Source organism: Acanthochromis polyacanthus, chromosome 6, assembly GCF_021347895.1.
Source record: "Acanthochromis polyacanthus isolate Apoly-LR-REF ecotype Palm Island chromosome 6, KAUST_Apoly_ChrSc, whole genome shotgun sequence".
NCBI classification, from domain to species: domain Eukaryota; kingdom Metazoa; phylum Chordata; class Actinopteri; family Pomacentridae; genus Acanthochromis; species Acanthochromis polyacanthus.
Window position 1 is genome coordinate 35929996 of NC_067118.1, and position 23999 is coordinate 35953994.

The 23999-nt window shown below is 39.5% G+C and overlaps 1 protein-coding gene across 1 annotated transcript in view; it reads left to right on the forward strand.

Moving 5' to 3' along the window:
- The window catches only part of LOC110958146 (chemokine-like protein TAFA-2), a 91158-nt gene extending 67721 nt beyond the window's left edge, over positions 1-23437 (forward strand). The window contains exons 3-5 of the mRNA XM_022204523.2: positions 10598-10747; positions 18894-19018; positions 22722-23437. Of these exons, the coding sequence (XP_022060215.1) occupies positions 10598-10747; positions 18894-19018; positions 22722-22733 (287 nt within the window). The 3' untranslated portion in view covers positions 22734-23437. The remainder of the gene's footprint in view (positions 1-10597; positions 10748-18893; positions 19019-22721) is intronic.
- Positions 23438-23999: the final 562 nt, after the last annotated feature.

Here is a 23999-nt window from a genome sequence, read left to right on the forward strand (position 1 = left end):
TAATCAGAGTGTGATGTAACCGGCACCTACAAAAACAAACAAAGCCAGAGGGGATGTTTATTTTGCTGGTATGTTCATTCATCATGCCTGTATATTAATTAGACCTGATGAGGGATTGTTAGCTCCTGTAGCCTGTTTGCCAACAAACTCTCTTAGTGTTGAATATGTGTGTACAATATCTTTTTGCTCTTTTTTTTCATTTAAAAAAAAAAAGAGTCTTCACAATAGCACTGCTTGGAAACTGTGAAGACACACTGCACAATCAGAACAGGATTTATTCATCATTGACAAACCAATGATGCTGTTACTGCCACAATAACTGTTTTGCTTCTAGAGCAATAATTTTAGGGACTGGTTGCTTGGCATAACATAACGCAGGGATGCATCAGACAGTGAAGAATCCAAATATCCCATTCATTCTTTCATTAGTTTGACTGCTCACATAACGCAGATGGCAATAAAATTGTATCTAATTCTCACATGAATCTAATAAAAGCAATATCCTAATATGACACTGTCTGCTGTGGAAACTTCTGTAATAAAGTGAATTCCCCAAAAGCATTGGCCATTTTTTTTTTTTTTTGGAGTTTGATTACCAGTTGATCGTATGCATATAAGGTTGTGCTTCCACAAGACAAGAAGTTTGTTCAGACTACAGGGTGATTTGTGTGGATCTGTCTTCTTCTCATCCTTCCTAAAACTGAGTCTCAGATTTAAATCTGCAAGGAACTAATCATGTGTAGAATGTCATTCCGTCCAAAGAATAAATAAATAATCAAAGGAAAAATGTAATATTTAATCAAAATCAATTTAGTATATATGTTTCATGTAAGAGTTTACAAAAAAAAAAAAAAAACATTTGCACCCAACTTCTATAGCAAAATTTATATTCTGCACTCTTCAGCACAACTGAAGGCCATTATTGACCCTGCTGCAACCAGAAATTCAGGGACAGTTCAGCTGAACTACAGCCTTTGTTGCACAGAGCCGAGAAAAAAACTTTCAGGTGAAAACAAAAAAAAACAAGAGTCACCATTTTATTGGTTACATCATTGGGCACTTGGAAAAATATTGTACATAAATTAATTTTTTTAAAATTCAGGATTTCTTAGTTTTAAGGCATCATAGCTGTGGCATACTGCACAAAAGACATTTTTGAGTTCTTGGTACTTCTAGCTGTGGTTGTGCTGTTTTTATAGAAGTGCTGTACTGTATACTGCAGTGAAAAATGAGCCCACAGTGAGTAAAAATGTGATAAGAGAAAAAAAAACACTCAGAAACTGCTTGGAGTCCAGAGGGAAAATATGCAGTATGAAACCTGCAAAGGGATGAACAAACTTTGTGTCAGTAGTGAAATGTACTTAATTTAAATGTGATTTTTAAGTTTGTACTCTACGTAATAGGTCAGTTTGCTTTGCATTTGACTGGTTGTTTGAAACATGTTGTCAAGGATGTAAAATTTGGACTGTAACCATTTTCTGTGCTTCTGACTGTCCCATCTCAAAAACATTAAATAAAAACACACAACACAAAGGAGAATGGCTGAACTGACAGTCATAGTACCTTGTCAGACCAAAAACCCAGAATAATTTATATGCACGTTCTCGCAAACAGGAAGCTTGACAATATGCCTGCTTACAGGTTGTCCATTCGTTACTACTGGTAGTTGCAGATTACTGCTTGACTGGTAATGAAACTCATCAAAATCGTGGCAAATAGGAAATTAAATGGCCTAGTATACAGTGTAGGCTCCGAATTCCCATCACACAACTGTGGAGAGAATGTAATGGAAAAGGGAACAACGCTGCATAATTAATATGGTTGCTCTGCTTCAGACCCTCTGCTTCTCTGCAGATCTTCAGCACAGTAAAAGTGGTTTGCAATTGGTCAACAGCACATATTTTTGGGTCAAAGTTTATCTCTGTGTAAAATCGCACCAAAATCTCAGCAAGTTTCATTTAAATTGATAGATTTTGATTCAAAAATTTGCTGTGGTACATATTCGTACCATCAGACCTGCGCAACATTTTCTTGCTACTTGAACCATTTACACTGAAAATGGGCCACTTAAAGTATAGTTTATCATCTGTTGCTTTTGCATTTCTACAGGTTACCTAATACTATATGTACTGTATTTACATGTGTGCATATGTGTGTGTGTGAGAGAGACCCCAGTGGGAATGACATTTGAAAAAAGCACCCTGCTGGAAGCAAGAGAGCTATCCCAGTGATTTATGTCTATCAGCAAAACTATGCACACACACACACGGCTCCTGGTTGTTAAGAGCCAAGGCAATCTGTCCATCTGTTCGTTTGTCAGTTGCATGTCATCCTTAGTAAATGGGGTTAACAGCCACTGCTGTGTTAAAAGAGGCAGGGATAACAAGCACTTATTCCAAGGGGAGAGATGGGAGGGACCTTCGAGAGGCAGAGAGACATCAGCAGGGAGGAAAAGGGTGAGAGAGAGGGAGGACATATTATAGAAAGTGTAAAAAATTCTCTGATTTAGGGCCTGTGATTGAGGATAATAGTTTGCTACCCTGCTGAGTTTGCTGTGCTGAGCTAAGAGAGCAGGGGAAAAATGGGAACTGGAGTGGGTAAGGAGAGGTCATTTATGAAATCACTCTGGGATGGACAGATGATGAAGATGAGGAGGAGGAGAGCAGAACTGGTCAGAAAAAGTGTGTGTTTGTGCCATTTATGGAACAGAAAAAAAAAGGCTTCTGTAATATTAAGACTGAGCTGGATGCTTTTTTTGGGTAATTTACAAACAAACACATGCTTGTGAGGTCCATGCTGAATTTTAATATCTCCTGGGACAACATCTCGAAGAGTTTACGCCAGATTTTTATCTTAGCACTGCAAACACAAATACGCCACTTCACTGTGACTGTGTGTATTCTGTGTGTATATTTGTAAGTGTGTCCTTCAGCGTATGTCATGTGCTGAGTAATGCCTAATTTAGCCGAGAATTTATCATAGTTTATTGGAGTCTGTGGCCCCCTGCCTGACTCACTATCTGCCAGACTGGTAATTATTAGCATCTTAGTACAACACAGCCTCAAACTGTTGACACCTTCAGCTGCATTGCAGAGCTAAGAAGCACACAGACACTGCACAGAGCCCCGTCTCCATTCCCACTTCGTTATTATGCGCCAAATATTATGCCCTTGTTTGATTTCACTTAGAGGCATTCAGACAACTTCTAACTCGTGCTCGGTAGCGTGATCACAGATCTAACCGGCACTAGGAACAGTAACATGTGGAACAGGTGTGTAAATTTGATGAGCAGCAGCATCTATCTGCACCGCAAGAAGGTCAGACACATGATGCAGCTAAAAACATACCCTTTGTTTATCTCCATTTTCTCAACAATTCTCAGCGGTAGAGTCAAAGGCAAACACCAGACACCACGGCCATGGCCTTCAAAGCCCAGACTTGGAGCCCTTTGGTACACTCTGATGCCTCAATTATATCATACACAGTAATCTAAAATATTGTATTTTTAATGCAAATGGTTGTGAACATGGTTGTGTATTATTGTGTAGGACAGTTTGGTACCATCTGGTCCTGCCTTCTTCACTGATCAGAGCTTTAGTAAATAATATAAGTAACTTTATTTATATAGTGTCTTTTAAAAACTAAATTTACTATGTGCTTTACAGACAGAGCAAAAAAGTAAAGAATTATACATAGTAAGGTCCTTGAGCAACAAGACATTAGTTAGTCCAAACAAAAGGTGACAGACCAGAGAGGCAAAAGTGATGAAATGGAGTTCAACATGGCAAAAGATTTACAGGATAAATCAATACAACAACACCAGATAGAACAATAAAAGTAAGGAAAACGAACAAGTGGAATATAATGAAGACAAGGCTGGAAGTAAGAGTAATACTAGTAAATAAATCAAATAAATATGGAAATGAGTAAATAAATTAAGAGTAAAAGGTAGAAAACAAACAAATACAATAAAACAGATGATAAAATATGACATCACATAAAAGCAAGCCTATGAAAATGGGTTATAAGAAGTGATTTAAAAAAAGACACTATTTCAATGAGAGAAGTCAAGAGGCCCTGATTGCAAACACAGTAAGAAGGGTCCTCCTGACCTGAGGATCTCAGGGTGCAAACAAGCTCATATGGAGTCCACATATAAAATTTTGATTTAAATAAGTTGGGGGCTAGACTTTAACAAGCTTTGAAAGTAATTAATTAAATCTTAAAATCAATTCTTAAACGTATTGGAAGCCAGAGGACAGAAACCAGGATCGGGGTGAAGTAGCGCCACCTGCTAAAACCAGCAAGAAGCCGCTGCATTCTGAACCAGTTGAAGGCGAGACAGTGACTTTTGGTTGATACCGAAGAGGAGGAATTTACAGTACTCGAGAAAATGAATGCATAATGCATTTTTCCTAGGTCTTGTTGTGAAAAAAAAAAGGATTTTGGTCCGGAGATGGTTTCAGTATTAAGAAAGCAGGACCGTACGACTTCTTCTGATGTGTGTGTGTCAACGGTTAAATTGGAATCAAAAAGAACTACCAGATATGTGGCGTTAGGTTTTATGTCGGGTGACATTGAACCAAGGCTACTTTCACAAATTTTTGTGTATGTGGGACTGAACAGAATTCGTCCGGATTTTGACTTGTTTTGCTGAAGAAAATGCTGTTGATATCTGCAGTGTGACAGTCTGAGACAGCAGCAAGGCTTCATGGGTCACCAGAAGGTAAATCTGTGTGTCGTCGGCATAGCAACGAAAAGGTACATTGTTCTGCTGGATGATTTGTCCCAGTGGAAGCAAGTATAGAGAATAAAAACAGAGCTAAAATTTAACTTTGCGGTACACCACAGGTAATCATAGGTAACTACCTACGGTGACCACTTGAGTTCCATTTAAAACATAAGAACAGCTAAGTACAGTACCTTTGACGACAAATGACATGGTGTGAAAAGCTGCACTTATGTCAGAAAGAATTAAAACAGTGCTCCCTCTTCTGTCGACAGCTGAAACGGGGTCATTAGATACCCTGAAGAGGGCAGATTCTGTGCTGTGCAAAGCTCTAAAACCAAAAAATTCTAAAAGATGGAATTGTGAAACCACTTTTCTAGTACTTTGATAAACAAAGAAGTTTAGAAATTGGTCTAAAATTGTTCAAAGCACAGGGATCTAGGTTGGGTTTCTTTAAAAGAGGTCAAACCACAGCATGTTTAAAAGAAGATGGAAAAATGCCATTTGTTAAGAAGCTGTGAGCTGTTGACGATGTGGGCTCAACTGTGTCAATAATCTCTTTAAGAAATTTTGTGGGGAATTAAGACCATATTTAGCATTATTTATTTATTAAAATAACACACCAAAAAAAACCTTTTACTGTAAGCTTTATAGTGACATACCACAATGATTGTTGATGTTGTGTTTTACCAGAAAAATATGTGTCTATATGTATATTTTTAAGGCGGAATGTGTTTTTCCCCTTGTCTTGTAAATCCACAAGTATTGATCTTGCATTACAACATTTATAAAACAATCACGAATCAGATCTTGTGAATGCACCGACTCAGCCTCACCTCTAGCCTTCTTCTGCTCCAAAAAGCACAATGCAAACAGATATAGAATTCACTCACTCTGTGTGGCGTTCGTGGAAAATGCAGCGTTTTATCGTCAAGTTGCTGGCACCAGTGTTTTCCGAAGAAGCCAGTCTAATGAGGAAGTCCCCTGTCTGTGCAATCAATGCTGTACCTAATGTGTTTTGTCATCAATTATTTTTGCTGATATTTGTGAAACACTGAAGACAACGCTTCACTTCCTGCTACATGCACGCAGACACATTCATCGTGTGTGCATGTGGGGGCGGAACCGATACAGACAAGCATCATTATCGTCTTCGCATTATTTAAAGTAGGTTAGCGGTCGTAAAATGCAAAACTGCTGTGAATCACAACTTGTTAATCAACACTGTTTTATTAGAATCAAAAATCAATACAATAAAGTGGACTTAAATGAGCTGTTGGTTGTTTGGCTTGTAGCCCACGCGTACACTTAACAGAGAATATAAATGTTGAGTGTAAACTTACACAAGATTTTCATAATGTGAGCCAAACAGGGATGGATGCTGCCAGTTCATGTCTTATCAAATATGAAATCAAAATTTTTGATGCTGCCTTTATGACACATTGAGTCCAGCATCCTTTAAAAATGTCCAATAAACAAAGCAGTCCCCAGAATGTGTTTCACTATTTTTATGTCCTCACATCCAAAAGGTTGTTTTAGAGGATAACAGCCACAGCCAGATGTCAAGCAGGATGGCTACCATTGTCTGCATTTTGTGAAAAACCCCAAATAGCTGCAAACAAAATAATCATAACAATCAAACAATTTCCAGTGCCTTCGTTTTTGTCGCCTGGGTAACTACAATACATAGTGAGTGATTTTAAAACCATTACGGCCACCTGGCAGCAGTAATGGCTTAAAAGTTATCAAATTAACTTTTCAAAGTAAGACCATAAATGCTTCAGCAGCAAGTTAGAGAATGCATAAAATAAAACAAGACAATCTGTGTATCAATTCTGTCACAGCGCTCATATTTATTTTACTATGTGGTCCACTTTTTTCTTTTTTTTTATTACTGCTGTCTATTAAAATTAATATGTGTAATCAAACCTCAATGAACTTTTATACGACTCTAGTAAAATCCTCACTCCCGCCTCCTCATTACACGTGGCCTCCTGCTGAGCTCAGTGTGCTGCTGCTCTTACTGATGCCGAGTCAATTACTACCGCAGGTGCTGAGCCTAAAAATGGGCCAGGGGGTGTGTGTGCCTGTGGGTGGGGGTTAGTTTAAGGTGTTTGTTCTGTGTGTGTGGATTTTCCAGAGCTGGGGTATCTGCCGATGAGGTTGTCAAGCTTATAAGAAGAGAAAAAAGTCAATTAGTGCAGCAAGAGAGCAAGGGGAGGAGGCAAAACGATAGGTGTTAGTATCAAACAAAGCTCAAGCTCTAAAGCCCACGAGCTGTCTATAGGCGTTACAGTGTTTGTTTCGATCAAAGGTGGAAAACAGTTGGTAGTCGGATGACGAAAGGTGTCTGTGTTTGATGATCAAATAGCCTTCCAGATCTGGCAATGTAGCTGAAAAGCTTATCACAATAAAATGTGTTATTTAGGTCAGTATTTATAATTATTCATCATTTTACTGACTTATTTTTACTAAAGACCAACAGGGGAAAAAGCTTAATTGAGTTGTTTTTTGTTTGAAATAAGTTGTTGATCATTTTAATGATCAATAATTAGAACTATTGATCATTTTACTGACTTATTTTTAATAAAGAGCAACAGAGAAAGGCTTAATTTGAGTTTTCGATGCACCTGCATTAGCCTGTGTCTTAAGGCACACAGGTGATAGTTTTAATGTTTGCGCAACAATGAAAAAACTAATAAATTCACAAAGAAATCAAAATGAATAAGGATATAGGATTCATCTAGCCTAGCCGTGCTAGACCCATGTTCTAAAGGCACAAGGGTCTAGGCACGCTCGACAGGGAGGGAGGCGGTGCTAATGGAGCTCAACAACTGTTTTCGTTTTTGCTGTCGACCCTGACAGAGAATTAAATTCGTTGCCGTGGGTTGTCTAGCACAGCTAGGCTAGTTGTTTCCGGTTGTTTCTGTCAGAATCGTCACGCCTCTGTCGTCACTTAGTTACGCCCGCCTTCTGACTCTAGACTTCATGGTGATTCGTCCGGCCAGTTTTAGGAGAATCCAGCCTCGAGCCTTATGGAGAGTAACTAGACCCACCCTGGCAGAGAATTAAATTTGTTGCCGTGGGTTGTCTAGCGCGGCGAGGCTAGGATTCATCTATTTTGGTCACACAATAAATAAAAAAGCAAGTATAACCCAGAGAGTGAGAAGCTGCTTTGCTGTGCAGAGTTTAAGGTTCTGAGCCTTGACTACTATATCACCAGCCTAGGAACACATGAGTTTAAAGTCTGTCAGCCTTTGGAAGAGGTCACTGAGAGTGTGCTGCTTAGGTGGAGGTGGTGGAGGAGACACCGGTCCCCGTGGATAACAGCCTCCATCAGCGGAGGTCTACGGGCATAGATGGGTGATGTGGCAGCAGACTAGCATGTCTTGGGAGACCTGCACAGGAGCCAACAAGGAAAGCGCAAGAGGACGAAAGGCCTCCATCATCAAGGGATATCCAAGGCAGTTATAAACCACGGAGCGAGCGTGCTGGGGATTTATTCATGCAGCTAAACCTTCAATGTATTTTTGTACTTAATAACAGAAAGACACAAGGAGAAGCAAGGAAAGAAAGAAAGAAAGTTTAATGACTAATTTTTCTGTGCACAAATCTAATAATCTGACACAAAATCATTGCCCGAGTATGTTCTAACCATAACAGACAGAGACCAAGTGGGGATCGTAAAAGTGCAAACTGAGTGCGTCAACACAGAGAAGGTGAAGAGGTCACCGCAGTCAGAAAGGTTTGTCCTCTGGAGAGCATTAATGACATCATTTCTTATTTGTCCAGCCAGTACAGTACTGCTTAACATTTCACCCAAGGCACTTGTGAGAGGAACGCTCACAGAATGTCCTAAATATAGTTAGCTCTTCTTCTCTGATAAGAATATATTTGTATGATAAATTTTATAACAATCTTCCCAACACATAGCTATTTCTTGTTGATAAATGGACATTTTCATCGCACGCTCAATAGTTGTTGAGCTTTCGCTTTGTGCCTCAAAGTGTTGGCCTGACGGACAGCCAATCAAACATTATCACTCTCCTTTGGACTCACTGCTTGTGGAACAAAAAGGGAAATCGGAAAGAACAATGGGAGAGATGCACACAGTGGGTGAGATATCTGAGTGTGCTTTTCACAGAGATATTAATTGGACTGGGCTTTGCGGGATTGCTGCTTTGTCTTTTTCTCATTAACAGAGCAAATTAAGAACTTTTCAAATCTTGTTAGTTTGCTTAACATATTCATACGGGGTCTTTCAGTTTGGCTTGCCTCACTTTTAAATACTCTTTAGACAGAGCAGAGCCATTGTTTTCTGCTTTACTGTTCATTGCCATGCAGTGTGCACTCTTTGTTGTGTCGTGGGCGAACTCTTTGTAATGGAAATAACAGTAACTTCCAACAAATGTTTGAAAAGACAAAAGACACACACCAGACTCTGACTTTCACAGCCATGCCACCATGTGCTGTGTGTGGGATGTGCATGTATGTGCATGTAAACTCCCAACACACACACAACAAGCAAAGTCTATCAGAACACATGTTCTTTGTATTATATACATGCAAACGGTCACATACAGGTGCACACATACAAACATACACTGCATACTTGCACACAGTGCTCCTGACAAGGCGTATTCTTTGTCCTTGACATTTTCATGTATTAGATGAAAGGCTGGTATGAAAGGACCATGTGTTGACATCAGAAATCCTCAAATGCAGAGTGATTTCTTTGTTCCCTCTCTCTCTTGGCCGACTCAACGGCTTCTGTGCTTGGGGTGAACTTGTTGTTAATTAACCACACGGCTGCCTGATTGAAATTTGTGTATATAAATTTGCACACAAAGTTTTAGCCACAGAACAAGTGAAGTGGCTTTTCCACATCTCCCGTTCATTAGCACTGCACCAAATTGGAATTCCACACACTACAAACAGTATATTCTAATACAGACATGGCTTGTTTTTCTCCCTTTCGAATTTACTCCATGTGTTTTGAAGTTTAGAAAGGCTACCAGAGACTTAACATACATTTTCTGTGCATATGCTCAAAGCAAAAATAATAGCAGCTGCTCATGAGCCACGCCGTAAAAAGTAGGACCTCCTGATTTTTGTATATTTATGTACGAGTGTCTGAAAGCGATGTGTATTTTACATTTGTAATTTTGTTTGTGCACACTCCAGTGTATAAATAAAGCACCCACAAACATGCATAATTTGATAACTCAAAATGTAAACTGCATCTTTGCACGGCTCACGGCTTTCTGATAATAGCCTTATAATCTGGTCTGCGCTGCCTTTTCGTTGCACTTCATTATTCAGGCTGATATCACATCCATGTTGGCATTCTTTGTATGGAGGGGGAGAAAGGAAAGGTTATTTTATTCTGGTTATTCAAGTGCTTGTATTTCTTTAACTCCTCTTACAAGGTCATGTGTTTGCAGGTATTTTGGGGCATGGCACTTGTAATTTAAGTGGCTCGAGAACAGAAAGATGACGTGCTCAGTCTTAATTTCTCCAACATAGCTGCATTTGTTTAGCATTTCTTTTGGAAAAGCAGACTAGTGAGCACAAGGCAAACCCATGTGGTATATTTTTGTCCACTAGAAAACATCTGAAATGTTGGTAACAATTCAAAGATCTGGAAATAGACTCGCATCATTTCAAAATCTTTCACTGTCTATCCTTTCACTTGCACTGGCCTTCATTCACTTACATGTTAATATTGGACATTAGACATGTTGGATTTAAAACTGGCAGAAAGTGTAAAGACGACTGTTTACAAAAATAGAACAATAGAATCACTGAGAGCCTTGTATCCTGAATTGATTGTCTCTCTCTCTCTCTCTCTCTCTCTCTCTCTCGCAGTGCATGTGAAGGCTGGCACATGTGAGGTGATTGCTGCTCATCGCTGCTGTAACAAGAACAAGATTGAGGAGAGATCTCAGACTGTAAAATGTTCCTGCTTCCCTGGACAGGTCGCTGGCACCACTCGGGCTATGCCCTCCTGTGTTGACGGTATGTATCACAGTACGTGCGTTTGTGTATGTCTCGTATGCATATTCAACTGCCTGATGCACATCTGCTTTCAACAGAGTTGAAATATTTTCACACTTTTTTTGTTTTTCCTGAGTATGATAACAGAGTATCGTGTAAGTTCATTTATTTTAGGCAGAGCATTAAAGTTGTGCTTACTGATTCTGAAAGACGTATTGAACTGCTGTGTAACAGCTGTGTGACATTTGTACTGTGTTAGCAGCACTCTATTTATGTAGGTCACATGTGCATTGCTAGCATTAGCAAGTCAGGGAAGATACAGATATCAGGGTCACTATATAATTACGGGACTTTTTGTATCACAGTTGATGTGTATTATTGTTGACATTTTTGCTGTTTTCAGGCCCATAAATCAACATGGCCGCCTCTAACCAAACACCACATGGCATTTTTACAGAAAGATTCTTCTAAAATATTATATATACAATTGAAATTGAAATTGAAAATTATTTCTAAAGATATTGCAGTAAACCTGTTGACATGCCATAAATCCACACTTGACTCACACACTACTTTATATTAAATAACTCAGAAAGCCATGGAGTCTTGCCAGTCTTTTCTTCAGGAGGAAATTACATCATGTGGAGCAGGTCATGTGATTTGGAATTAACAGACTTCCTTTAGAGGTGTTTTTGTAAGGGGTAACTTAGTTGAAAGCAATTTCTCGGGCAAAGATACAATGTATTATTTTCCATATAAAATTTGATATATTGGCAAAAAAATATCTGTCATGATTATCTCAATTTAATAAAAAGAGCACAATCAAAACAATTTTTAAATAAGCTAATTTTATTATTGTTTAGCTAATTAGAAGGTGGTTTTATTAAATTTGGACACCTATTTAGTTCACATTTTAGTGATATCCAGTCATTTTTTGCTCATAAATGATTGTTTCCATAGTAAAAAAAATATGGAATTGGTAAAGACATGATCATAATGAACATAAAAAAACATGAGTTTTTTTTTTTACTTTTAATAAAACATATGCAGGATATATGCCATGGACTTCAAAAGTCCCTCAATTATATATTAACCCATCAGGACTCTCTTGGTGGCATTTCTGTGCACTGGAAGTCTTGCATTTCCAGAAACCACAGAATTGTTTGACTGCACCTCATTGTCATTCTGCTAATGGGGAAAAAACGACACTCGAGCTTGTTTGTACTCCTTTAAACTATACACAACCAGTTGGGGGGAGCTGAGCCAGTGGATATATTTTGGCGGAACATTTGCACACAAGTGAAGTGTCAATAAACTGGGAAAAACCTGTTATAATGAGATTGACCTTGCACGGCTGCCTTGATGCACAATCCAAATCCTTGCAAACTTTGACATGTTCAGCGTGGTAGATTACTATCCTGCAGATTGTTTTTGTTGTTTCCTGTTGGGAAGTGGATATTGAAAACAGTCACGTATGGTTAACAAAAAGGGAATGGAGTTAAATGTTCAACCAGTGACAGGCTTATACCCACAGTCTATATCTGGTGAGTCAGACTAGTGTATACCAACCAAAATACTGAATTGAAATGCGTGGAAGTGAGTCACACAAACAGAAGCCTTGCTCCAACTGTCACTGCCTTTCTGTCCAATGTAATGTCAGCAACCTGATTTATTAATACACACAGTGTCTATGATATTTTGTGATGAATTCACAGGAATTACTGTATTCCTTCAAGTGTTGATTAAGAAAAAAAGCATTCTAAAAAAGTGACAATGTTGAAAACAGCATGATTACATTATTATATTTATTACATTATGTACAATACATTATGTTTTACTGTGTGCAAATTATATGACAGGACTGAAGGCACCGGGAGTTTGTCTGTCCTTGTTTTTCCTGAGCTTATATACTGAGGCAAGCCTTGATTTGTGTGTGTCAACTATGCCACCGGTCATTATCAGATGGTTGATGGTAGAGGTACGGACCCGTACCCGTAGCATCTGTACTAAAGGTACGGACGTGTTAAGGTCACTGAAGAGCTGGCGATGGGTAACTACTATTTGCTGCACATTACAGGCAGTTTATATGAATGACTTTGACGGCGAACATTGTATAATTTAACTAAAAATACACCGTCTTCTCTCACACTTTACGTAGACAAAGTAGTTTTTACGCTTTTAGACGCCGTGTCTAAATTGTTTGAAGTCCAGTTCCTATTAAGTAGTTTACCGCGTTCAGTGGTGGAAGCGGCTGACGAACTCCATTGCAAATGTTCCCATTTAATTTCGGACGCTAATTTACAAGATAAAATTAAGGATGTCGAATATGAAACAAACACTCGTGAATGGTGAGGAGCAGCTCTTTAATTCGGCATGAATTTAAAAAAAACATTTACTCGATTTACTGTGATATTGTGAGATTTGTTTGTGGTGATGTAAATTAGCCATTCAACAGAGTCCGCTAACATTAAAGTGACTGTGACAGGGTCTGTGTTGACAGACGCAGAAAATACGTCAGGGTTTTGTTTAGGTTGTTAATATGTAATAGTCTGTCGCTACTTTTGAAGGTAAAAAATACTTATAGTTTGCTGGCTGTTAGTTCCGCCATTCATTCCGCAGATTCACCTCGAATCACGGAAGCGCCTTCATCACCGTCGCCGGCTCATTAATATTTATGTCCGTCGGATTACCAGCCAATCACGAAGCGCGTTCATCAGCTGGCTCATTAATATTTATGTAGGGCTCATTAATATTTATGTTAAGGTAAAGTGCCGTATCCGTGGGCCACAGACTACGGGTACGGGTCCGTATCTGTAGACACTACCTTATCAGATACCTGGCTTTTAATCAACTATCAGATTTTAGTTGAAGAGGAAATATCGGACAGATATGACGGCATGCATAAGGTTACATTGTAAACTAAAAATAATGAAATGTCTGCTTTCCGAATTTACCAAGGAATGGAAGTCTGAAAATAGTTTGTGCTTCTCAACAAATTACAAATTCGACCTTCTCTCCAGAAAATTCTATTTCTTTGCATAGAAATGTTAAAATCAAATCTGTCTAGCAGAAAGCATAGTTGCAAAAAGATGATGTGGTCTATCAAAAAAATAGAGACGTGTTCTTAATATATCACTATAATTGGAAATACAAGCTGTTCCACCAAAATATTTATCCTTTCAGCACAATTTCCAGTCTCTACATTTCTTTAGGGTTTTCTGTATGCTCTTACAGCCTTTGAATAATATCAGAAACTAACAGAGCTTTAAACAGGAAAAAGTTTATTTACATTTAACAAAAAACGCATGTGTCTTAACCTTACCAAAGTGCATTTGTTGTTTAAACCCTCGTCTCTGGTGTGAGTTCAGCACCATCCAACCTGTTTACCTCCTGCTGACTCAGAAGTGCATCTTGAATGTGCCGCTTTCTCGCAATGAAAATCCACATCTACATTAAACATAATCCAGTTAACAATTTTATTTGCACCTGAACGCAAACATTTACTTGGTAATAAACTTTATTTTTAGGAGACATGATTTGCCAATCCAAAGTGGAATTCTGAAGAAAATCTCCATGAAGAATTTTTACATGAAATATCCTTGCATCTAAGCGATGTGCATTCTTTTTCCCCCTAGCAGCGTAAAGAAAACTCCCAAAAAGAATATTTATAGCAAATATTGTAATCTCCAGAAAGTGTTATTCTTCTGGTTTGTTGACAGCATATGAAAAGTTGATTTCTTAGACCCAGATGTAAGTGGGTTAAATGAGATTTGTTTCACAGTTGTGCTCACATTTCTAAGCTAGAAAACATTCCCATATGCCCAGAAAGCAACCATGGCTACTGTCTGTGTGCACAAAATCAAATCTGGCAGCCACTACAGCAGTGAAGAGTGGCACTTGATGAAATCACAGGCTGCAGTCTCTATGGCTCTGTTGTTTTTTGGGGGTTTTTTGTGAGTTTTTGTTCAAATATACTCTGGAGCACAAAGAGCCATCTTCATTTAGAGTACAGCAGAGAAAGAGAAGATGAAGGGCAAGAATGATTAAGTAATTTTAACAAAGTAGATATTCAAAACTCAGAAACAAATTACTAAATTTGCCACAGATGCACCTCAACAGGTTAACAAACACAGTAGCAATTTGTGAATGGGCCAGTGAACATCAAAGAGAACCAACAATGTCTGTGAAAAATTGGCTACTGTGTGTGCAAATTTCTCCGATAGTATTGCAAGGTTGGACTGTTCAAGTAAAGAATCTCTCCCAGAGAGTATCATTAGACCCTTAGGAGTGATACTAAGGAATACTTTTTGAGTATTAACAATACAATTTGTTTTTCCATTGGCCATATTATATCAGCACTTATATCTTGAATTTGCCTCAGGATTAATAAAGTATCTATGTATCTATCTCTCTATCTATCCATCCATCCATTTTTTTATTAATGTAGCTATTGAATTGAGAAGTCACTGAACTCCCTGCAGTTTTCCAGAGAAAAACAATTTTTATATGAAAAAAGTGTATTTGTTATCAGTCTGACCAATAAATTGCTCGAATGGCTACTTTGCTAATTCCAAAAAGCATCTCTATCCGGGAAGGATTGCCAGCTGACTTCATTGGCATGCTGGTTTGTCTCCTAATGCAAGGCTGACTTTCACTGTGGTCGTACTGTCTTCTACTCAACAGTCAAATGCATTTGTGGATTACCCATGGACCATTATGAGGACAATATAAGCTAATTTCAGTTTGATTGTCGGCTATATTTGATCTGACGTACACTGATGAGGTGCTAAATCAAATGGAAGAAAAAATGTAGAGCATGGAGCTTAAGGAAGAAAAACAGCGGTACATCCTGAAAGACCATACACCTCAGGAAACTGGTGCTTTCCTTACAACTGAGGAGGAAAACCTTGGGGGCAAAGAGTGAGACCTGTTGATGGCATAAATCTCTCAGTGTCCACAGATGAGAGTAATCACAGCAGTGAAACTGCAACCAATGAATCAGCAGCTTTGGTGAACTTTGCAATCAACAAGATTGTGTTTCACCTCCCCAAAATCAGGATAAGTCCAAGGCCGGCTGAACCAGCAGTTATCAAAATGACTGTTCCAGTTGCTTTATTTCTGTGTTTACTTTTAGTCTAACTAAAAAGAAACATTTATAATGGTTCGTGTAAAAAATCATCTTTCTTTGGAAAGCTGCAGGGAGCGCATGCCAAATTGCTGCGTTTTGTGCAACTCCTCGTTACCCCAAATCTTTTCAATGATGGTGAAGAGTTTAAAGTTAGCATGACACTTGGAGCCACAATAGCCAAATTCATTGGAAGTACAGTGCTTATAAAAAGCATTCACCCCCCTTGGAAGTTTTCCCATTTCATTGCTTTTGAATATTGAATTACGGTCATTATAATTTATCTTTTTTTGACAAGAATGCACAAAAAAAACTGTCAAAGTGTTGAAGTGAAAACAGATTGTTACAGCACTGTCAGTTAATGAAAAATATGAAAACTAAAATAAGTGGCTGCATAAGTTTTCACCCTCTTCAAGTCAGTATTTATTAAATACACTTGGTCCCACCATTACTGTATTGAGCCTCTCTGAACAGTCTGCATCTGCCTTCCACATCTAGACTCTGCCATTTCACCCTGCTTCTCCTTGCAAAATTGCTCAGGTTCTATCAGGAATAAGGAGTGAACAGTCCTTTTCAAGTCCAGCCATAAATTCTCAACTGGATTGAGGTCTGGGCTCTGACTCGGCCACTGAAGAGCAACCACCTGGTTGTTCATTTCTGTGTAGCTTTGGGTGTTTGCTTCCGGGCACGTGTCTTGGTGGAAAACAAACTTCTTCCCAAGTTGCAGTCCTCCAGGTTTTCTCTATACTTTACTGCATTTATTTTACCCTTTACAAGCCATACAGGGTCAGCTGCCGAGATGCATCCCCACACCATGATGCTGCCACCGCCATGCTTTACAATGGGGAAGGTGTCTTTGTGATGATGTGCAGTGTTTTGTGTCCACCAAAAACAATGTTTGGTCTGATGGCCAAAAAGCTCAATTTTGGTTTCAGTAATCAGGAAATAAATATGAGCTTTTTTCAACTGTTTTTTCAACTCTTTGCCACTCTCCCAGAAAGCTTTGACTGGTGACGAACAGGTAACAGTTGTTGTATCCACAGTCTGCCTCATCTCAGCTGCTGAAGTTTGTAACTCCTTCAGTGGAGTCATTGGTGTCTTGGTGGCCTCACTCACTATTCTCTTTCTCGCATGGTCACTCAATTTTTTTGAGGACTGCCTGCTCTAGGTAGATTTACATCTAATGCCATATTTCTTCCGTTTCTGAATGAAGATTTAATTACACTCCAAGAGATATTCTGTGATTTGGGAATGTTCTTTTGTCCATCCCCTGATTTATGCTTTTCATATTGTTTTCACAGAGCTGCTTGTAGTGTTCTTTGTTTTCATGTTGTATTTATAGCCATGAGCACTGATTCACCAGCAGCTGGACCTTCCAGATACAAGTGTCTTTATACTTCAGTCACTTGAGACACACTCTTTGCACTCAGATAATCCCCATTTCACTAATTGTGTGACTTCAAGCACCAGCTGGCTGCTACTGTGTTGAATTGGGTGAGTGTCTTTAAATGGGGTGAACACTTAGGCAATCACATATTTTAATTTTAGATTTGGAATTAACTGACATCACTTTGTAGGAATCTGTTTCACTTTGACATTATTATTACAGTATGTAAGTTCTTGACAATAAAAGCCTAATTTGATAGGCCACGATTCAATGCTGAAAAGCTGTAAAAGGGAAAGCTTCAAAGAGGAGTAAATGCTTTTTATAGTCACTGTACACCAGGCTGATATAAACTGGAAGTTTTCAATGACAAATACTTAAATATTCACATGACCTGCAATGTGACAGAGGCCTTTTGCATACATTTACAAATTCGTTCAGTCAGCTTTTACTATGGTGACTTTATTTTGTTATTATTTCTAATATTTAGTCACCTCGTTGTTCCTGATAAGTTTGAAGTCTTTTTGACTCTGCAGTGTTTGCCAAACACACTCATTAATTACTTTTTTCATCTAATTTGATGTGATCTATAAACCCTAGAAGATCACAACACTCCCAGATGTCTCATTCATATCTTGCCCCTTTTGAAATGAAAATGTAAACGATCTGTTTTGTACTGATTAAATTCACATGAGTCTAGTGCCGATGAAACCCACGCATATAGTAATAATATGCACTGAAAAGTTGCGCTTCAAATAGAACTTAACTAATTTTTCTTTATTGCTCAAACATTTTTTTTAATCATTTGTACAATCTTTGAGCAATAAAGCTGCATTTGAAAAACCTATTTCAATTAGATGATGGCAATGAGGTTTTCGATACGATACGTCACATGACAAGAGCTGTGCCATGTCTTGATGTTGATGCACTTCCACTGAAGCTCACACTGATGTGCACTTTGTCTTGTTCTCCAAATTATAAGTCATTTCTGATTTTTGCCTAAATATTTGGGGTCGTTGTAGTTATATTGTTGTGAATTTGCATCTATATCAAATACAGCAGGAGAAAGTACTTTTGCGTCTACCTGTTTTTATGCTCATTTTCAATTTGTGCACAACAACACATGCTGAGTTTTGTTTTGACTCAAGTGGAAAAACTGCTCTACTGATAAAATCAAACCGTAGAAACAGATTTTGCAAATTAATTAAAAAATTATAAATACCAGATTGGTGTTAAGCGATGTGGTGACTGTAACATTCCCTAAATTACAACAAAAAAGGCATGTTTTCCATATCACGTCATCCACTTTGGTTGAATTGATTTAACGGGTTTGACCGGTGCTCTTTTAATTACATAATTCATTGCTGCCTCTTCCACATTCTGACTAAATGGCAACCGATTCTAGAATTAGTGCTTCCAACTGCTTATCTAAATGCATCAAACTCCAATTATTCACATAACTGCGTTGGATGCGAAGCGCAAGTTGCTCTTCTGGAAACTCTTTGTTCGTGTGAAATTTAGATGGAAACATGGCAAAGGAAACCCTGGTGTCAAAATTCACAAATACATGGTCTGGAGAGACATGAATGAAAACACAAACACTGAGTCACATCCTCACCAAACTCAATATTTGCTGTCCTCTCTCACTCTTCCTGTAGCCTCCATCGTAGCCCAGAAGTGGTGGTGTCAGATGCAGCCATGTATGGAAGGTGAGGAGTGCAAAGTTCTGCCAGACCTCACAGGATGGAGCTGCAGCTCAGGCAACAAAGTCAAGACCACAAAGGTTGGTGTGCACACAATCTTTTTTCTGTTTGATACATCTCTTCCCCTGTCTCTCTCTCTCACACAGACTCTTATCATCCCTTTAACACGTACATGCCTGCACACACATGGAGTGACCCATTTCCACCTTTATCATGTTAGACTACATCCCTCGCTTCTCCCATATTGCTTTCTGTTTTATTTGTTACCATCCCCTATCTCTTTTCACCCAATATCACACTTCTTTTTTTTCCACCCAATTTCTCTCGCTTTATTTTTTCCACCTTGGATCCAACATCAAACGTTCTCGGAAGAAAAATAAGGCTGACAAGAACAAGGCAAATAACACACGCCGCACATGCGGACACACACTGAACATGAACAAAACAATTCCCTTCACTCTCACTTGCCCTGCTTCCCTGCGTCTGACTGGCATGCCATCTGACTGTAGAATGTACCGCATTCGATACACTAGAGTGGTAAATGTCCTCGAATGGTTTTTTATGCTCTACTTCCTCCATAATACAGTTTGTGCGGTATGTGCGGCCGGGTTTCTATTTTTCCTGAATAACGTTTCACATACTGTCTCTTTGTCTATGTCTCTGTGTGTTTGTGAATAGGTGTAGTTGTGCATTATATATATTTCTGCTCAGCCTCCATCTGCACCTGTTGGCTTCTCTTCAGCGCCTTGACCTGAGCAGGCTCTTAGCTGTCTGTCATAGGAAAAAAATTTGTGCGAGACTCACCTCTTGTCACTGTACGTTTCTGTTTCTAACCTCCATCCTTCTCTCTGCCTTCTCACCTTCCATTATTCATGGCTGGGTGCAGACCTTTGTTTTCTGCCTAAATAATTGATTGAAGGCGTGGTCAAAGGAGAGAGAGTGCATCTCCTTGGGTAAAAGACAGGGATAAGGAAAGCTCAAGACACATGTGATCTCCCCCTCTCCTCCCCCACTCTCTCCTTCTCTAAAAAACTCAGTGACAGTCTCCCGTTCGTCCAGATGATTAGGAATTCCTTTCTTACTTTTTCCTCTGCTCACCTCTCACCTCGCAAAGTGGATCACGCCTTCACAAGTTCTTCTTTCCTCCTCAGCAGCCCCTCCTGTTATTCTCACCCTGAAATAGTTTTCCGCTGTGCTGGCCCAGGCTCAAATGTGTGAGAGGCTGCTCATAAATATAACTTTCCTAGTTCAGTCACATCACAGAAATAAAAACAGACAATAGAAACAAATGATAGGAAATGAGTGATCCTGAAGTATGTAACAGGAATAATTGAAGAGAGAAGCATATGAGAGTTGATTGAATGTGACAGTGATTCAGTTTCTGAATATGTGAATGTCATTTGTAAGTTGCTTTATATAACTGATCTCATGCATTTAGTTCTAGCAGCCCCAAAGTGCGCATTTATAATTTCCTGAGCATGATCAAAGCAAACCGGTTTCAGCCTGGCATCGCTTTATCATTGACTCTGTCGTAGTTTAAAAGAGCACAAATATTTGCTGTCTCTTGCATTCAGGTCTTTGATCAATGATCTGTGTGCGCTTGTGTGTTTGTGTGTCTCTTTTTACGTGTGCGTGTGTCTACACTATTTGAGAGAGTTAGCTGATGTGCATGCCTGATGATGAAAAGAGTGATTTTTTTTTTCTCCTCTGGTGTTGTACGCTGAGGTCAAGATGCACAGGCATCCAGATCAATAACATCGAACGTTCTCTTATAGTCCCATTAAGACCCGCTCGTAAATTGAAATTGACGATGGAGAGAGAGAGAAAGAGGATGAGGGGGGAGAGAGACAGAGAGAGACATGGGGAGCAGCAGAGAGGAGGGAGGAGGCAGGTGGAAATGGATGAGAGAGAAACAATAACAAGTAGAAAGTGGAGAGGAAAGGCTGAAGGCAGAGGTGATGGGGGATAAAAGAATAAAGAAAACACTAGAAAACAAGCCTACTGGAACTGGTCAGCTGACAAGGCGCAGGCGAGAACACAAAAAAGGATTTGGCGCTGACGATCCTTCCCTCCATCCTTGGCTGGAACCAGAGGAGAGGAGGAGAGGAGGAGGGCAGAGGGAGGAGAGAAGGAGGGGATAGAAGACAGCTCGATAAATGCCAAATAATATCGTATGGACGAGTAGACAGACGTGGCCGGGATGCCAAGCCACTGAGCTGTCATGGACTGCAATGCTAGCGTGTGTGCATTTGTGTAGATGCACAAATAGGCAAATACACACAAACAAATGACAAGGTGTCAGCAGTGCATGTAAGTTTCACTTCCTATATAGCTAGCTTACATCACACTACACAGAGGTGGAAATCTGCACTATCACTATCAGCACTATAAACCCCTTTAGGCAAGACGATCTACACTTTTCTCTTTGATTGCATTGTTTGACAGAAACAATAGAAACGGTTAATAAAGATCTATCAAACATTTTGTGTAGATTTAATTAGAGGCAGCTTCTAAATTATTAAAGAATAATAAAAAAAAAACACATCAGGATCAAACAACTACAGGGATGCTTTTCATAATTTACTCTTGGGTAAGCCATGAAAAGTATATAAAATGTGTGAGTGAAGGGGACATCTGCCTTGTGGCCATATGAGCAGCCACTAGTGTCGACAGCTAAAGCTGTTGGAATAAGCAGTAGAAAATGTGCCACTCATGGGCCTAAAAAAAGCCCACAGATATGACACTCAAGCACTCCTTGTGTGCTTTGTAAATTGAGATCTAACTACCTAAATCCGTTCTTTAATTGGGCACAGAAACTGCCACCTACAGGCATATTTAAACAGGCGAGGGGATGAACACCTAAAGGGACTTTGACTTTGCACCTTAAAGCGTAGCAGGCACAGAGATGCAGCGATGTGCATGCATAGTGAACTGGCGTGACAGCAAACGCCTGCAGACTATTTGATCAGGCACAGGAGTAGATGCCTGAAGGCAATGGGAATGAGCCCAGGAAGGGTGGCCTGGAGCCATCAAGAGCAGATACAGTAGAACAATTTCAGCTGCCAGCTGGGAGGAAATGCTGCTCTGAGCTCTCTCGGTGATGGCTGGCCTTCACACTTTGTTAGATGGCACCTGGGTCGCAGAAAAGAGTGACTCCCTCAAGAGGAAATACAGGAGGGACAGCATGTGTTGGGGTTAAGAGGGGAAGCTGCTGGGAAACACAATGAGAGAGAGGCATGCAGGAAACAGTCGTGGAGAGTCTGGTCTATTATATGCCCGAGTACTGGCAGTTATACAGCAAATTGTGTCTGTTTGGTCGTTGGCTGGGAGAAAATGTCTCCTAATAGCTTGAAATAAACCAAAAATGAGTGCATGGGCAAAGAAAATGGAAAGATGGATGGACGAGATAAAGAGACCATGTGATTAGAGCAGCCGTCTCGACAAATAGACGAAATGACATGGCAGTGGGCCAGGTGCTGAGAGTGAGGTACTGTGGGCCGGCTGCCATGATTCAAACTGTGTCTTGTTTAGTCTCTTGCCAAAAGAGACACAGACCACACAAGCCATGTTGTCAGGGCTCCACCAATAAGAATGCTTTCCCATTATTTCCAAAAAGCAGCCAGCACCACACAGCACTACGCTATTTAAAGCCCTGCATTGGCATGTAAGACCAGCACTGGCTCCATTTTCTGTGACCTTTACTGTTTCAGGCTATTTCCTTATAACTTTTCTAGGGGACTGTTGTTACTGAGTTTTGACCCTCTTCTTCTCCCCCTCTTCCAGGTGACCCGATAGTCCAGCCCATCTTAATAGAAGCGGAAGGGAAATGGTGGTGGAAGTAATTAATCAGCACAATGGACCAATCAAGTTGTGAGCAAATGTACTCAGATGGACTTCTATGAGGAACCAGTAATCGTTTCATTTTTCTGAGGATATCCAAGAAATGGTGGCTGAAAAGAGACAGGACTCTACTGCTGCTTGCCATCACCTTAAACACAGCTGAGTGTCCTTGGTCCTTTACTGCAGAGGACCGCATCCCCCCACAAACCTTTACTGCTACTACAAACTTCAACAAAGCGAACTATCACCTAAACTTGATTAGATGACGATTAAAAACAACTACTTCTTTACAGCAATCTATATTCTTCATCTCTCTTGTATGGCTGAGTTGTGTTTGATATGCATACTGGGAATAATGGGCGCTCTGGATTTTAGACAGCTATCCTGTATTACAAACATCACTAAAAAAAAAAAAAAGAGGGAGTGGATCCAGAATGCTTGCCTCATGCAGTCCGGATGGCGTATTTCAATTGACCTGTGCCACATATGACACACTTAATGCTGTCAAAAGTGTTTCTCAAACCTGAAACTGAACCTTTTATTTTATCGGATTTCACCTCCATCAGAGTATTTTACCTTAAATAGTTTGTGGCTTACCACATGCCATTTTTTAAAATGCAGAGACAGTTTCTTCTCTTTGCTTTTGTTTTTCTTTTTTCTTTTTTTGACAAAGGACAAAATCCTTTCAGGGGTTGAGGTTAGACTAATACCAAGTAGATGTTATGGTATATTGAAACATGTAAAAGTGTAAAAAAATGGTCCATGGAATCAACGGGGCTGAAAATAAATTGATGCTCTAATGGTTTTAATATCTGTGTTTTTAAACGCCTGTTAACCGCTATTGAGTACATGTGTCAGTATTATATGAAATGAATAAAACCTTTGAAAAGAAAAGAAGAATCTCTGCGGTCTGCTTCAGTCTCACACTGGGATTCTGTTGAGATTTCCTTAGAGATTTTTCAAATCTCCCGCAAACCACACATTATAACCTATGCTGTGAGCACAAATTGTAGCAAGGCGCTGCAGTGTGGCGCAACGGATGTATGGAGCTGTCGGCACTTTCGATAACATGAGTGTAAATTAATTTCCCCAGAAATCCCCGAAGCAACCAGACACTTACAGTAATTAATTTGTCACCACTGGTGTTAAATGGGTTGGCTCCAAGTGATGTCATCAATAACTGAAAGTTAATCCACTTGTAATTTATATATTAAGTTCTTT